This window comes from Dromaius novaehollandiae, chromosome 1 (assembly GCF_036370855.1).
Source record: "Dromaius novaehollandiae isolate bDroNov1 chromosome 1, bDroNov1.hap1, whole genome shotgun sequence".
Lineage (NCBI taxonomy): Eukaryota > Metazoa > Chordata > Aves > Casuariiformes > Dromaiidae > Dromaius > Dromaius novaehollandiae.
In genome coordinates this window covers 59,508,219-59,525,183 of record NC_088098.1, presented here as the reverse complement: position 1 = coordinate 59,525,183, position 16,965 = coordinate 59,508,219, and the positions used below count along the sequence as shown (strand labels likewise).

At 46.0% G+C, this 16,965-nt stretch overlaps 1 protein-coding gene across 6 annotated transcripts in view; it reads right to left on the bottom strand.

Moving 5' to 3' along the window:
• The window catches only part of HIPK2 (homeodomain interacting protein kinase 2), a 147,703-nt gene that overhangs the window by 87,839 nt on the left and 42,899 nt on the right, over positions 1–16,965 (bottom strand). For all 6 annotated transcript variants that reach the window (XM_064514002.1, XM_064513999.1, XM_064513981.1 and 3 more), the window contains one exon: positions 14,622–15,720. In XM_064514002.1, the coding sequence (XP_064370072.1) occupies positions 14,622–15,718 (1,097 nt within the window). In that variant the 5' untranslated portion in view covers positions 15,719–15,720. The remainder of the gene's footprint in view (positions 1–14,621; positions 15,721–16,965) is intronic.

Below are 16,965 nucleotides of genomic sequence, written 5' to 3'. Positions count from 1 at the left end.
CCTTCAAGCTCTTGGCAGAGCCTGCTGCGAAGGCGAGCTAGCTGCTGGCTGTCCTGCCACCCATGCTGGCCAGCCCACAGAAGCTGTGGCTCACCAGAGAGATGTATGTGCACGCACACACATACCTGTAACAAGAGCAAGGCAGTCACTTCACAGTACGATGGGGCAGCGTACCCCAGTGCCTGGCCACGCCATCGCCAAAAGCCACAACAGCAGTAAATGTGATAGTGCCACACAGCATGAAGCACAACCTTGAAGGTACACAAGCCAATGAGATACAAAGCAAATATGCTATTCCTGGTGTGGGAGGGAAACACCCAACAATTTGGATCCTTCTCAGGAGGCAAATGAGGCACCAGCCAGGAGGCAAAAGCATGGGGAAAATATAACAGAAGTGGCTATTTTGCAAGCTACCTGAACATACTGAGGGCTCAGAAGACCTAAGTCAGCATTTGCTGCCTTCCTGGCTCCCCCTGCAGCAACTCTGTCCTCACTAACCATTCAGTTTGATCCGTGTGAGACAGAAAAGAAATCAGACATATTTTCTGCAGAAAAACAAGCAGCACCCTCTTCTTTCTGCCCTGTCACTAGGCTGCTGTGACATCCCCCTTGCAAAACTAAGGACTACAGTTATACTCTGCACTCAGGATTCTTACACAACTTAAAATGCCATTCTGAGGGCAGTAATCAGTTACCTTAGCCTGAGGCTAAGGTAAAAGCTATGAATACGTCTAGAAGCCAGAGCTCCAGGGCTGCTCAAAAGCTCACACCTTGAACTGAAAATGAATCTCTTCAAATCCCTCCAAAGACCACGCTGCAGAACTGGGCTGAGAGCAGCAGTCTGTGCGGATGTATCAGCTCTCTAGAGTAACCGGGCTTTGCCATCCGTGGCTTTCATCTGAAGTGACCTCTCATTTTCTGGGTTTGCTCCTGCTTCCTCTCGCTCAGACTTCTATTTTGGCTGCCCTTCAGTGTCTGAGAAGCACATCAAACCTGCTAGGAAAACGCCCTGGCAGCTCACAGCTGGGACAGGCGCCACACAGCTTTTTGAGCTGGTGGGGAGAAGCGGCCGGTGAGACTCTTCCCCTCGCTCTGATGAGGAGAGTGAAGGCTTGGGCTCATTTGAAATCCACGTGGCCACACACCCACCACCAGGATGGGAGACTGTCAACTGTGTCTTGACACCAGGCTGGCAAATGCTGCAGATTGACCCTTTTTCTAAGATGTGAGCTACCTCCCCAAGCATGCACAATGTCTCACAGGCACACACAGGAACAGCAAGTATACTGCAACATTTCATACCCGTTACCAGCGTTCCTCATTTTAACTTGGCCTAACAGTTCAACCCATGCTTTAGTTTTACCCACATCTCTGGAAGCCAAGAGGGCAACTCACATAAGCTTGCATTCAGGGTTTTTTTGCTAGATCATAGGTACTGGTGCTGGAACTCTAAATCCCACCTAAATGTTTAAAGTTTATTCCCAGTGGATTTATATAGACATAAATACACACACTAAAAACAAGTAAAACTTTGGGGTATGTTTATTACCTTCTGAAGTAGCCAGGCACATGGACATTTTCTCTCTTTTGTATCTGCTTTCTTCCAACTGCACAGTTCAGAGACTTCATACAGATCAGAGGTAAAGTTCTGACTACCACTGACAATTTCATTAAAAAAAACCCTGTGTTTTCATATGTTCTCTGCTCTTTTATTGCCAGTTTCAAAATGAAGAACAGACCCTGTCAAAGTGTTAAGGGCTGAAAACATAACTCTAAACCTGTCTCTAAATGATACAGGAACCAAACTTTGTGCCAGTCCCTTTTTATCATTTCTTTGTGACCATAACAAAACTGAGAACTAGAGCTAAACAATAGAGGGAAAAAGAATACTTCCATAATTTCAACATTTTTTTTTGTTGTTGAAAGTCACATCAGTGACAGTAGCAAGAATCCATTCAAAAGGCAGAATGTTATCTTCCAACCCAGTTAACACGCCTTTCTTTCTCTTGCTCATTATATATATCTTGTACGTCAAGCTACGTTCAGACCTCGCTTACAAAAGAAAGTGTTTGGAGCCAACACATCCCTTTATGCATATCAGCACAGCTAAGTAGGATCCAGCCCATGTTACCTTTACCTTCCTTGTTCATCCATCTGGTGACGGGAGATAGGTTATCGAATGAGTCTCCAGAAGGGCTTTGCAGGAACAGCTGCATGGCTGTCTTATGCTTTTTACTGTACTCATGCAATCTTCCAGAATCCAGTCCACTAACTTAAGTTGTTAACAACAGCAGGAGCTATATTTTTGACAACTACAGGGATGAGATCTCTTAGATAAGCTTTTATTTTTAATACAGGCCTTCACCACTACTCCCTTTTTACTTGCTAAAATCAGCTGGCAGCATTTCATCTGTTACCAGGAAAGTCAGCTAACCTCAGCTGAATCTGTTTACCTTTTAGATTTCATCTGTCCCTCTTAATCTTGTTGTGATAGTCAATGAAATACTCCATTTTCCTCTTGGATGAGTATTCCATGTTTGCTGTCTCCCACGGGTAAGTAAAGCATCCTCAAAAAAAAAAAGTTTCATTTATTTTGTCTAAGTCAGCAAATGCTCCTTCTGCCCCCCTCCTCCCTGGACTTTCTTCCGAGTCCACAGCTTTGAATGGAAGCAACTAGTTGAAACGTGAATTCTTACCAGGGTGGATATGAACAAGGCCATCAGCGCTCCTTCTGTACACCAGCTGTCACAGAAATGTGTGTGCTAGCCCTCACAGTCACGTGGACCATTATACACCCTATCATCCTTTGTCTAAGAGCCTCAGCCACAAAATCTTTTTGTGTTTGGTTGCCGTACAAACACATAAGAAACACAGTCCCTCCTCTGAAGAACATAGCATCCAAAGAACATAGTGTAAGGGGAGAGGCAGCAGACACCAACAGCTAGACTGGAGAGGACAGGGGGAAAAGATGGTATTGCTCAGCAGTATTACTGCAAATGACTTAATGGTATGATCGCAGTTAAAACACCAGCCACCAACTGATTACACAATACTGTCACTCCTGTGATGAAGTTAACTGAAACACTACTAACTTTTCATCGCCTGGCTCTATGTGAACATGAGAATCAGCTGCTGGAACTGATAATTCTCCTAATTTTCTAAACGCTTCAGCTAGTAAACTTCCTGTGTTTGGGATGTGAACAACTTACCAAAGTCATCTGAAACTGTTCCAGGCCTTCTGCAAATACAGAAGTTCAGTGATGGCACTACGAAATTTTCAGCGCTCTTCATGTCTCATGAAGCCTGGAGTACTACCCTTGTACTTTAGTACTTCTGCTTCGAACCAGAGTTAGAAATTGCAGTGGTTGGCAAAAAGAAAAATAACGAGAATGAGTTAACCCAACTCTTTGAACCATAGAGGTTTTGATTCAGACTCACTTCAGTCAGATTCAGGTCAAATCCCACAGATCTACCCTGCCTCCAACCTCTGGACAGGAGTCTTTTGAGACAGAGAATAGGGTTTGCAGTGGATAAAAGTTTGCTACTCCCTGGCTAATGCAAATCAGTGGATACAAGGATCCCTTACACCCAAGCAACAAGCCAGCATAGTCACAGCAAAATAAAGGCACAAACTGTCAGCACAAAATAACTTGTGTCTGTACAAGTAAGATGATGATTGAGATTACTTCTGCCCTTCAGTAAGGGGAAGGCAGAGGTCAAGCTACCAGTCAGAGACTTGCAGTTTATTTCCCAGTCTGTCACAGGAGAAGCACAGAGTGCATGCTGCCCTGTTTGGAAATCTGCTATCTCTGTTTTCAAAGTCTCCAGATAGTAAGAAGGGTGAAATCTCATCTTCTTTCCTCCCACATCTTTCCTTATTCGGGGAGTGGTGACTTCCAGGTAACTGTAGTCTATAAGAGGATTTCTCCTCTGCCACATCCCCTCTCTAGGTCCCTAGACACTTCCCTTTTATTTATTCCTCTTGGAACTGAAAGTTTCTCATGCCATAAACATGCATACATCTCTTCTGTTTTTTCTTTTTTTTTTTTTCTTGTAAGGCACCACAGAATAACCAGTTCATGACCTGTCCTAAAAAGAAAAAGACATTTTCTAAACCGTCCTTCTTAAACGGGTACCAGCTGTGGCTCTAACTCAGCTTAAGTCAGGCTGCAAGATTAGTGTTTTTCAAGCAACATAACAGCTCTCAGCTGATTGAGAGTTATTTGTTTTCCCCAGCTTGACCTGGAGGAGGAGGCAGTTATTCAGCCCCTGCCTGAGAATTAACTGCCATTACACTAGCTTTGGCTAATTTGAAGCATGACAGGTACAGCAATTGGCTAGAGAAGTTAAGGCAGAAACCTGAGGCACTGAAGCTGCAGCATTCGGGAATCTGAAGCTGGGGAATGTGCAACGCCGTATCAATCATAGCATCTTCACGTAATTTCTCTCTTCTCGTAATGACTCATTAGTTTACAAACCAACGTCAGTCACTTTCCTAGCCTCATTGCCAATAAGCAGCAGAGTAGAAATTCCTTCCAACCAGAAAATGCTCTTCGGTGTAATACAGCTTTACCGTCCCACTGTGCAGGGGCCGAGTGCTTGTGAACTTGATGAATGCACGGATGTATACAATAAGCTTCCTCCATGTTACACTCAAATCTCTTGCCTGCAGTGAGCAAACTTACAGGGAGAGATGTAACGGACGCAGAAACCTGATAGGATTTAAATATTCGGTACGTAAGCAAAGCATCCCTGAAATCCTATGCAAACTGTGTTGCTGATGCTGCTTTTCATATTTAGAAGTACAGATGATGAATCTTGCTACTTACAATTCTTCTTATTTTCACACTCGGAGCACTGATCTCCTGCCAACAGCCCATCATCTCGTTCTGCTTCTCAGCAGTCACCGCACCTGCTAATAGCCAGCAAGTGCACTGACCCACACAAGTGTTGAAATAAGCAGAGAAGGGCACGGAAAATCATGCTCCAACATGTGAGCAAAGCACCTTCTCCTTCGGTGCCCACCTATTCGTGGTGTTTGTGGGTCACCACGTTACCATTCCTACAAGCGGCTGCTGCTGCTGCTGCTGCTCCATCACTGGGGCTGAACGAAAAAGCATCTTTCCCCCCAGTCCATTTCCTCTGCATGTGGCGAGGAAGCAACCTGAGTGGGAGGGGAGAAAGGGAAGCAACCTCTAAGCCACGGAAGCAAGCAGCTAGGCGGAGCAACCAAACTTCGTGTCTCTCACGTAAAAGCAGAAAACTCACTCCTATTGCAATGAGTCCTTGCTTCAGCCCCCCTAACTGCACTGCCGTGCACAGGTACCCCTGCAGAAGCAACTGCCTGTCACGGTACCGAGCTCGGCTCTTCCCAGTCCCTGATGTGAGCACAGGTCTCTTTACCCAAAGACAGGATGTGTTTTATCTACAGCAGAGAAGGAGTTTCGAGTGCCACAGTTCATAGCTGCAATAGGAGGGGTTTGATTTCTCTTAGGTAAATAGCTCTAAGTAAAACAAGCTTGCCGTTTGTGGCTGTTGCAGAGCTGCCCTGGTACGGTAAATAGGAGAGTGACCTTGATTTTTCACATTGCTTCATCAGGCTACAGCCTAAAAGGGACTTACTGTGCTTATAAAGCTTGAAGGAAGAAAAATAGAAGGCAGGAAATCCTGTGACAGGCTCGTTTCAGTGACAATGAGAGACAGAGAGTAGCAGGACGAAAAAGGAAAAAAAATCAAAAAAGCCCTAAGGCCTGAAACACCTGTGCCTAATTTTTAAGTGCGGGGACAAGCTTCTGAGTCTTGAAGTGCTCCTCTTGGTGTTATCGCAATTAGTTTGGTAGCGAGGGCAGAGAGGGTAGGGATTACACTAGGATGCAATGCCAGGTGGGAAGAAGTTCACAGATGCTGATGTCAGGAGTTCCCAGATCACTTCAAGTGAAAGCACGCAAATTGGTACCGGGGCATATTTGCACAGTGCCTCCTTGTCGCCAGCCCTCTCGCAGGTATGCTGGCACGCGAGCGCAGCCATCTTTGAAGCATGTTTGCTCCCGAAGCAGAAGCTGTTGCTTTCCGGGAGGTTCGCCCCACTCCGCCCGGTGATGCCGGGGCTGCTCCCCCATCGCACCCCTAGTCACGCAACGGCGGGGCAGCCCAAAAGCTGCCCCGGCACCTCCGCAATGCTGCTGCATGCTGCCGGGGCCGGACCCAGGCCAGGGACCGTGCTGTGCCGGGCAGCGCGAATGCCCATGTGGGGAAGGTGCAGGAGTTATGGAGAGGGCGCGTGGAGGGAAGGGGGAAGAGAAGCACCATGCTCCAAAATTTTATCCCTCTGGAGACGGAGCGCAGCAAGGTGAAGTAAGCTGCCCAGGGTCAGGCAGGGAGCCTGTGGCAGAGTCAGGGACCGAACGCTGAGCCCTCGTGCCTTGCGGCAGGAGTCTCCTCCTGCGCACAGGAGACACATATCAAAACACGCAGGCTGCGGGGAGGTGGATGGCAGAAGGTGCTGCTTGCATGTAAAGGGCTGCCTTTTCCTCAATGGAGGATCACTGACACACTTAAAAAGCTGTGGCAGCTTTGAGAAAACATTCTTTTTTTAGAAGCAAATTTGCATTTACCTTTGTTTTTCTGTGTTTTGCTTCTTCTTTTGTATGACTGCCATTTTCATAAAAGAGGGATCTTTGTTTAGAAGTTCATCTGCTCCTGCTGCTTATCCCCCCACCTGAAGCTGTAATCCTCCATTTGTCATTTGTCACACTGGCAATCCTATCCCTTTCCATATCTGTTGCTAACAGGAGATTATAACTTCAGAGGGGGAAGATAAACAGCTGGAAATTAGGAACTCCTAAGAAACAAACATTCTTTTTAATGCAAATATCTCTAACAATGATGAACAAGGGAAAAAAATGCAGGGAAGACAGGGTATGGTTAGCAGATGGCCTAAAGCCCAGATCTCAGGGTGCTCTTAGGGTCTCTGGTTGTTCCAACAATTAATGGCAAGTGTGGCGGCCAAAAATCTTTTCATTTGATTTTTATTTAATTTTTATTTTTCTGTCTGTGCATAGTGGGACTTTGCCAACCATTTTTCCCGTATCTGTGATCTGCGGGGTTTTATCTCATTGAAATATTGCAGAGGGTTTGAAAATAACAGATGACCCAGAACGAACAACCCCCGTCACGTGAAGGGCAGCGTTAGCTGTGAGCAAGCCCATGTTCTGACCGTCTCGTTTGCTTTTGGCTGCCATTCGCACACTCCTCTTTGGTTGACAACACCCCCAATGGTTTGGGCCCGGTCTACGGACACACAGGTCCCTTTCTTTCTAGGCACCAAAATAAAACAAAGATTTGCAGGAGTAACTACCATCAGTCCCTTGTCTTTGCTATATAGGCCAGCATTTTAGGGAGGGGAGCAGGGGACAGAAGGAGCTGGACCAGGTCTCAGCTGAGATATCTGAGTCTTCCAGGACTCGCAGACGTGGATTAGCCCAAGCAAGCGGCCCAAGACGTCTCCCTCTCCCCAGGCAATGGTGAAGGGGAGGCAACTTCTCTTTGTTTGCAAAAGCCTCGCTGCTTTGTTCCTCGCAAACAGCGCTTTGTTGGAAGTGCTCTTAGGCCTGGAGGTGCGTAACTGGGCATATTTTATACATTTGCCTAACAAACAACCCCCTCCTGTGACAGCCTTTACAGCTCTGCGCAGGGATCAAGTGGTTGAGGCGGTGGCACTGCCACTGCGCCGCAGGGAGCGGAGCACATTGCTAACTCTGACGGGATACAGGAGGAGCTGGAATGTCTGCTCTCAGCAAAAGAAACTAGGAAAATGTGAAGAAGGCTGAAGTAGAAAAAACCTCAGGGACATTTGGGTCTGAAGAGATTGGTGAGGCTGAAGTACAGGTTTTCCCATTTTACACTAGACTCCAGAAAGGGAGGTATTTTGGAATATACACAGCGTGTATCTTCTGTCTGATGCATCGTGGGCACGCTGCCTGTTTACCAGGCCTGCTCTGGGTGATTTACACACAAAGGAACTTGGCAAGGAGTTACCTATGCTTTGGTTTTGTAAACCAAAAACCAACCTGACTATCACAGAGATGGGAGAAAGCCAAAAGCTTTCAGTCGAATGTCTATTCCCTTCCAAGACTTGGTGGTCTGGATACAATGAAACTGAGATTCAATTAATCCTGGTATTGGTTTTGCAAAAGAAATTCTGCTGAATTTTGGTTCTGAAAAACCAACTCTGAACTCCGGTGTCCTTTGGAAAGAAATGATGAACAGCTTAAAATAGTAGTTGGAAACTACAGTTTGGAGACTGCTTTCCTCCACAAAGCCTTCTTTACAGTGCTGTCTGTTCTGCAAGACTGTAGTCCTAACAGGCGTGATCATCACTCAGTGAAACCGGGAGTCTATTGAAATAGCATGAGTCTCTATGGGCTGTCAGATGCTTCTAATGCAAAGCATTGTCATACTTCAGTCATAAATCATTGAAACTGAGTAAGAAACTAGGAGGAAGAAGGGAACTCTCTGTTCAAGCTTTTCTCTGAATACCAGTGGGCCTGGAGGTTGACTGTGAGAGGTCAGTCAAAGGGATTACGCAGATGCTTATCACAGAAGAACACAGCACAACCATAATTCTGTGCCTACAATTGCGATTTTTCAAAAGTCCATGGAACACATTGTTCAGCTGAGACAAGGAGACAGCAACAACGGGTGTAGCTCCACAGCCTTCATAATCCTTTTGGAGCTGGGCAAATGACTCTGCAAGCTTCTCCCTTTTGTAAACATGTAGTAACATGAGGAAGACTCAGCTCTGCAGCAGGGACAGGGACTGGCAGCACCCTGGGTGCAGTGACTTTGCAACTTATGCCTGCACTCGGGGGTCTCAGCATGAGCTTAGACTTCTGTGATGAACTCAGTGGTTTCACACCAGTCCCAAGAGGAAACTTTCCTCCTAAAACCATCCAGTTAGCTGGCTCTTTACCTTAGAGAGACAGAGGAGCAAAACAGCAAATTCTGCCGTTTGAACTGAAAGGGACTGACAGCAATGGCTGGCAGAGCAAATGGGGGTCCTGCCATTGCTAAAGCAGTTAAGTCTAGGATAGAGATGTTTTTGCAAAGAAGTGTGGCAGTCCAGAATGGCAGAAGCTTTAGAAATTTAATTACATTAACACTGCTATACAAGGACTTTAACAGATGCCAACTTACTGAGTAGACTAATAAGCCTATCCCTGCTCCCATTACTACTACCTAATTTAAAGGGCAGTTTTGGCAAGAATCACGTGCGCTCTGAATCACACGATGGGGAAGACGTCAGGGCGCTGCTCGGGAATCTACCTTGCTTTGGCTCCCTGTCAGCACTACTAGAGGACTGATACCTGTCAAGACATGATGTCCACATGCGGCAAGATGAGATCTCCAGTTCCAGCCCCCTGCATGCTTCAGGAGCAGCACTCACCTGGCTAAGCACATATAGCCAGTTTTAAAGAAAATCTGTACATGGCCTCCGTATTTACTATGCAAGGGATCCTGGAGAGCTGACAACATGTGCATAGAATTTTATGCCTGCTTATTTTCTTGCAGTATCTGAAACTAGACCAATAAAGATGAACATCTCCCCAAACTGAAACTCAGCTTCATTCTCTTTTATGCAAACATTTCAGCAAAGGCCACTTACCTGCAAAGCAGACAAAGTAGGCATGGTCAGGCACTGCAGATGCTGAATATTTTTGAAAACAAGGCATCAAAACTATCTTTAAATAGTCCAGGAGTGACAGCCATTATTTTACATTTGTAGTGCTTTGCAAATTCTCAAACACTTTATCTCATTAATAGTGAAATGCAGTCATCTCTGGGGGGAAACAGAGCAGCTGCTTCAGCTGAGCAGCAAAGAAAAACCAAGAGGGTTAAGGTAACATAGCTGTAGTGTCCCAAAGAGGACCACTGCAGCTCTGACCATCCCAGCGCTTCAAATGCGAAGCATGGAGCCTCTCCGGTTCCCAGAAGTGAGGACTGCAGCTCTGCACAGCATCCAAAAAAACCCTATGTGCCACAAAGTACGACTCCCTCTTCCATGTTAGTACATGAATGCTGACTCTAATGGATGGAGGCATCTGTTGAAGCCTAGTCACTGCATTTCTCAAGATGTGAGTTTTCCCTGGAAGCTGTCCACACATGGATTATAAATCCAGAAGGGATCTCTGTGGTCATTCATCTGTCTGACATCCTCCGAAACAGAGATCACAGGGCCTACCTGAATGATCTCCTTTTCGAACTGCAGCATGTTTTAGGAAAAAAAAAACCAAACATCCCATGAAGATACCCTATGATGCAGAATCCACTGCAGCTTTTTGATCTCTTGCACTGTTAACAGGGCTTCATTTCTAACCTAAATGTGCCTAGTTAAAACTCACGGCCGCTAGCTGTCCTTCTGTGCTGTTAGCTGGACACAGCAGCTCTCTTAGCAAAGTCTGTTTCCCATACAGGTACCTACAAACTATGACTAAGTCACCGCTTACTTACCTCTTTGAAGGGTCACTTACCAGGTCTGGACTGACTTGGTCGGTGATACGTGACAAGAACAAGAACCAGGGTGATGGGAGGCAGGTGGGGAATGCTGACCCTTACACTGGGAAACACTAAAGCTGCAACGAGCCAGGTTTTGTACATGCAGGGTGAGACCGCGACACGATAAACACAGGCCTGAAACCAGCATGTTTTGCACCACAGTAAATTTACAGACTGAAGATGTGTGGGAGGAAGGAGGCTGATCCTCTTCACAATACGCCCACTTTTTGATGACAACTCTGACCACAGCACTGACAAAATCTCTGACTTAGCTAGAGCAGCGATACAAGAAGCTTAAGATGAAATTAGCACCAAGTGGGATAGTCTCCGAGCGGTCCCCCCGCGGTTGGCAGGAAGAGGGAGGAGACTTACGCAAGAGTAGTTGCTCTGGAGCTACACAGCCATCAGGTGTCGGGGGTGAGGATGATGTGGTGGGGTTGGCAAGGTAAGCGAGTGGATCCTACCTGTGGCCCTCAGTCTGCTCTGGGCTTGTTTCCCTTTATTAGATTTTTTGGAGGGACTTGGGAACCAGGGGCCATCAGTTCTCACACTAAGCCCCCGTCCGGTCACTGGGGAAGCCCAGGATCATTCTTCCCCTGCTTTTGGCTGCAGCGGGCTGAAGTCATCCATCTGCAAACGGCTGTGGGGTCCTCTGCCATTTGTCATTTAGGTCAGTACCAGGGATCACAGTGCAGCTTGCCCCCCCACTTCCTTAGACGCTCTTGTGGCCAGGCTCTGGCTGGTGCTCATCTCACATGCTTTTACCAGAAGTGCAGCTCTGGGCTGGGCAAGCAGGGAGGGGACAGCACTGCACTCGCAGGGGCTGATTCTCATCAGGTTATACACACAGCCCACATTAGCCTCGTGTGGCCTGTCTCTCTTGGGTCCCTCCAGAGTCAGGAGAGAGGGAGAGGAGTCTCCAGAGTATCAATTAGGGCAGCAAATCTAGCCTGGAGGAGGCTACGTCCTCTGAGAGGGAAAGGAGACAAGTTTTGCTAGACTAAAGAAGTTTTGCCAACCTTTTCCGATACCTTGTATTTTCCCCTGCCACCTTGACATCGTTGTGATCCTTCCAGAGAGAATTGGCTCGGCCTGATAGCAACATTCCTGATATGGCACAAATACTTCTGATGTTGGAGCACTCAGTGCCAGCTCCTGAGCTGTTCCTACAGCGATTGTATTGTAGGAACATTGCAAGGAGCACTGCAAGGTCTCCTTACCGTCCTGGCCCCGGGAAATTTGGCTGAGGAATTCTGTTTATCTTCAGAGCCTGTTACATGGCAGCAATGGCAGAGGGTTCATGTGAAATCTGCAAGCAAAGGAGAAAACAGCCCTGGGACTGCTCTAGCTAGTGCTGGGCTATGCAGATTCTGGTCAAGAAAGAACATGAAGTTGGTTTAAAGTCACTTCTGTCTATCACCTCTGGGAGAAGAAAATATGTCTGCCATTTACAGGAACAGGAAATGTCTTATAGTGCTCTGAGAATTAACAAGATCCCATAGAACTTTCCTCACTTGAAAGGATTTGGCCATCACATTCTTGAGAGTAATGTTAAAAAGAGAGAGAGAGAGAGAGGTAGAAGAAAAAGTGAATTGTTAATAAAATATGGAGAGAATCTGGGTATTTGCTGCCAAAAGGCCATCATAAAGGATCTCCAGTTGAGGACTGACCTCTACGTTATATTCCCTAGTGCTCTTCCTAGTCTTTCCTTAAGTGCACAGGGGACACACCCTCTGTCCCTTCCTTGGATTTGCTTACTTACTATGAGATTTTACTTTTAGGAAGCTTTTCCTTCACATTCAGCTTAAATGTGCCATTTCTTGAAGTCATCCCCTTGTCTTTTATACTCTAGCAAGCAAAATAAGTGTAAATTAAATGGAAGACATATGAAATCTTTATAAAGTCCTATGTTTCCCCTAGCGTGAAAGTTCCTTCTCTTTGGAGCAGAACAGGTCTTTATTCTGTGCTGTATTTTTCCCCATCAGAAAATGAAGAGGAATATAAATTTTCCTCATGACTTGAATTTAGCTTCATCAGCGGCCCCCTGCTGATGTAATTCATCCCAACAAGCTTTTTCTTTTTCTTTTTTTCTTTCTGGTGAGCTGCTGCCCCTCTTCCCATCCCCCCATCAGTTCAGGCGTGGTAAACAAGAGAGGAATTAGACAGACAGAACTTATTATCTAAGAAGCTGCAACTTCAGACCGGGCAGGAATAAAATTTAAAATATAAAAAGCAAATGTTATCAAGCCCTTTCCTCCCCAGAGACTGCCACAAAAATATTCCTTGTTTGTCGCTGAGAATGAACCATTTTTCTCTTTCACTTCTGCTTTCTGTCACATATTTCATATTGGCTGCCCCTTCTGTCTTTCAGCTTGGGACCTAGGCTGCTAATGCAGGATCACAGATAACTCAACAACAAAATGCCTGTATTATCATTTTCTTCTCTTCTAGTCTGCCAGGTAATTGCAACCCTAAAAGCTTTTGCATATTTACCACAGAAACATGTCTCTCCTGGAGGATGGGACTGTCATCAGGTAGAATATTTCATTTAATAAGCCTCTTCTGAGGTATAAACTAGGGTGTGTTTTTTTTTCTCTGGCCTCCTTCAGAGCAGAGGACAAACAGATAAAAATCAGCTGCTGCAGTGCTACACTGTGCTACACTGTCAAAGTTCCTGTTCCTGTGAAAATTAACTCTTCCCCCGCCCAGAGCTCTGGTGGGCTTTGCCACTGCCATATCTATGAAGTAGGAAAAGGGGCTGATATCAGCTCGTGCTGTTTTTCATCCGCCTGTATAAGACAGATTCTTTTCTATTTACAAACAGAGCAACTACCCTGCTTTTCTGTAACTCAGCTGACGAGCTGTGCACGCTGCCAGGACAGATTTTCATTAAATCAGACATCAAGAAGGATCACATTTTCCCTCTTTGCTCCCGTTTCACAGAATTACAACAACAAAAACATGGCCTGAGCATTTCTAAATTCAGCTCTCATCTAAAGACAAATTCCCCCTTTTTCCTTTTTCCCCCACCCCTGAGCTAACAGCAGGATTGCTTTTCTCTGTCCTTGGGATACTGAACCTAGCTGCCTGGAGCCAGCGAGAGGGGCTTAGAAGAACCTCTACAGACACTTTGTGTCTCGGAGCCACAACATAAGCAGAGGATGGCACTCCAGGCCTTACCAAAGCTTCCTCTGCTGAAACTCTGTAAGACACCAAGGTGGAATATGGCTGGTTCATACATTTTGCTTTGGGTGGACCTCTGCAGAGGCCAGAACTTCAGCCTAGCACGTGATATACCCACAGTTAAAAGCACTGCCAGTGGGAATCAAGAGTCCACAACAAGTCCTCAGTCCAACCCAAAATTACTGACAATACTCATTCATCCCTACTGACAGCTTCACGCATGGAGAAAGGTGATCCCAGTCCAGCCAGGCAGCTTGCCCACCTGGAGCAGAGCTGACAGGAGACAGTGGGAATCTTCCCATTGACTCTTATTAATTAGCTTCACAGCCTGTGTGAAAATTACTCTTTGACAGAGCATCTTCTGCATCTATACAGTTGTTTTCCTGTGGCCCAACCTTGTTTGTGTAAAAACCCTGGTTTCACCTATGAAAGAAGGCTGGAAGATACAACTAACATATGGAATGATAGTTTAGGTTAAGGCCTCTCTGAAACCAATAACCTACTTCCTTTGACTTGGAAAGGAAATGTGGACTCTCCAGATCCAGCCCCTCTTCTGGAAACAGTCCCAGAAAGAAGGAAGTGAAGACAGAGGGACAGAGAGGAAAGTCTCCTCTGAATTATTCTGCCAATTGTAGATGACAAAATCTTTTTTTTTTTTCTGCAACAGTTAACATTTTACAGTTACTTACAAATTTACAATGGTTTTCAATGCAAGTAAACCTCAGAAGGCTATGATACCATTTTTTCCTTTCATCAGAAGCCCATCTGAAGACCCACCTCAGTTTAGGATTAAGGGATGGCTCTCATTCACTTACAAAAATGAAGGAAAACTCCTATAGGTGAAATACCTCTTCCAGTAATGTTACTTGAGCCCAGTTTCTTACCTGTAATATCTGGATTGAAGGTAGGTAGAACACACGGCTTTAGACACATGGCTAGCTGAACCAAAGTCTATGACCTTGACCCTATATGGCTGTCGGGATGGGTCTACCAACATGATGTTCTCTGGCTTGAGATCAGCATGAATCAGTCCCAGGCTTTTCAGCTTCATTAGGGCAGTTGCTACCTGCTGGAGAATTGGTCGAATGTACTTAAGGGGCAAGGGACTGAATTTGTTTTGTTTTAGGAAATCATAGAGGTTCTGCTCCAACATTTCAAAGACCAAGCACGTGTGATTCTTGTGCTGGAAGCACTCGTACGCGCGGACAAAGTTGTAGTCATCTGCGCTTTCTGTGCTCAGCCGAGCCAGGATGCTCACTTCAATCTGGCCTTGCCGGGCATAGGAAGGATGGTTCTTCAGGATCTTGATGGCCACAATCTCATTAGTGCCACGTTTCCAGCATTTGACTACTTGTCCAAAGGTTCCCCGGCCAAGAAACTCTAACACTTCGTATGTGTTGGTCATGGAACAGAGCACCTCATGTTGCACCAGCTGGTAATCCCCTTCGCTGTTGGAGCCACTGTTTTTGGATGTGGCCGTGGAGGTGGTGGCGGTGGCTATGGTGGCCCCACTGGCATTGTTCTGAATCATTGGTGGGTGCTCTTCGATGATCTGCACGCTGCTTGTGTTCTCGATCTCCTCACTCTTCCGCTTAAGTCCACATTTTTGGTAGGTGTCCAGAAGGCTCACAGTGCTGCGACGCATCAGGTTGTGTGGCCCGCCCAGTGTTTGCCCAGACACTGCAACCACACCAGAAGTGCTGTTGGCGGACGTCACCACGATGTGCCCCGTGCTGGCTGGGAAGATGATGGTCTGCTCGTACGGGATGCTCGGGTTGGGGATCTGGAGGGAGGCGTTGACAGCGGCGGCGGCAGCTGCTTGGGAGGACTGCACGTTCTTGCTCTGGCTGTAGACTTTGCTGTGTGTGCCGTACCCAGTCATATCCCAGTTAGAACTCGGCTCCACTTTCAGTTTCTTCACGCTACAGAAGGCACTTGACTGAAGGGTGTGAGGAGAGAAAACTTGCACATGCGAGGCCATACCTGCAATACAACATCAGAGTGAAACGACAGTGTCAAGATGTCTTCCTCAGCTTTTTTTATTTGTTCAGTGGCAATAAGGGAAAGTGGGATACAGACTTCTGATACAGCACATGCACACACACATGAGTCAAGTTCTTCCAGAAATACGTATCCAACACAAATAAAATATTATACTCTAAAGTAAATCATTACTCCTGACTGACCTATGCTAACAACAACCAGCATTTCTGTTCTCTCCCTCTCCTTCTTCCCATTTTTAATAATGACAATGTAAATGTTATTTTTACCTTCTCTGCCTAAAGAGACTCCTGTTCCCATTGTCTCCAAGAATACATCTAGCTCTGAGGAAGAACTGATGTAAAATAGTGCAAAGTATCTACCTATGGAGGCCAAATCTCAAATCCTCAGGCTCATCCTATGTTAAACAGTTTGGTGTTTCTGACTTAAGCCCTCTGTTTATTCCCATAAAACCACAGTGCAGCTTACAGTCTGCAGAGGGCCAAGATGGGAATGGGAGGTGATACACCGTGACAAAATGGAGGTGCGCTGACAAAGTTGAGGAGCCAGGACAGAAACAGCAGATGATGTTTCAGGTTGCTTGCCAAGTCGGTGTGTGGGAACTGTGCACAATGCTTGCCTGTGCTCAGGGACAGGGAAGATGGGAGTTATACAACATGAGCTTTACTGTGTGCTCTCAGTTCTCTCAGATTTATAAAACTGTGTTCATCTATTCTTATTCGCTGTGACAATACCATAACTGGAAACAGATCCCCTGGAAATGAACAGGATTGCTGATGAAGCGAGGTACGAACTAGCATGTGGTGGAATTGGGTGCTAATATACCTTAATTTTTTAAGAAAAGAGAAAAACCTATTTTACTACAAGTTCCTTCAGCTCTAAAAGGGCTAATGATCTTCTACACCTTTACTAAAAGAAAAAAGGAACCCACAACTTTATAACCAAAGTCAAAAAATATCATTGAAACAGACTTACTGAAGGGGCTGGGTTCTTTTCCACTGAAACAGAAAATGGTTTCATTTGGAAAAGCAGAGGTGGCCCACAGAAAAGGGCCATCTAAGTCCAGAATTGCTGCCATCTTCCTCTTCCCAGGGTAGGGATGGCACTGCTGGCACACAGTTATTTGTGAACCACACAAATCTATGGGGATTCCTATGGTAGAGGTCAGTGGTGGGATGGAGTTAAAGCAGAAAGGCACAGCCTCCTTCAACCCTTCTATCTGTTGTC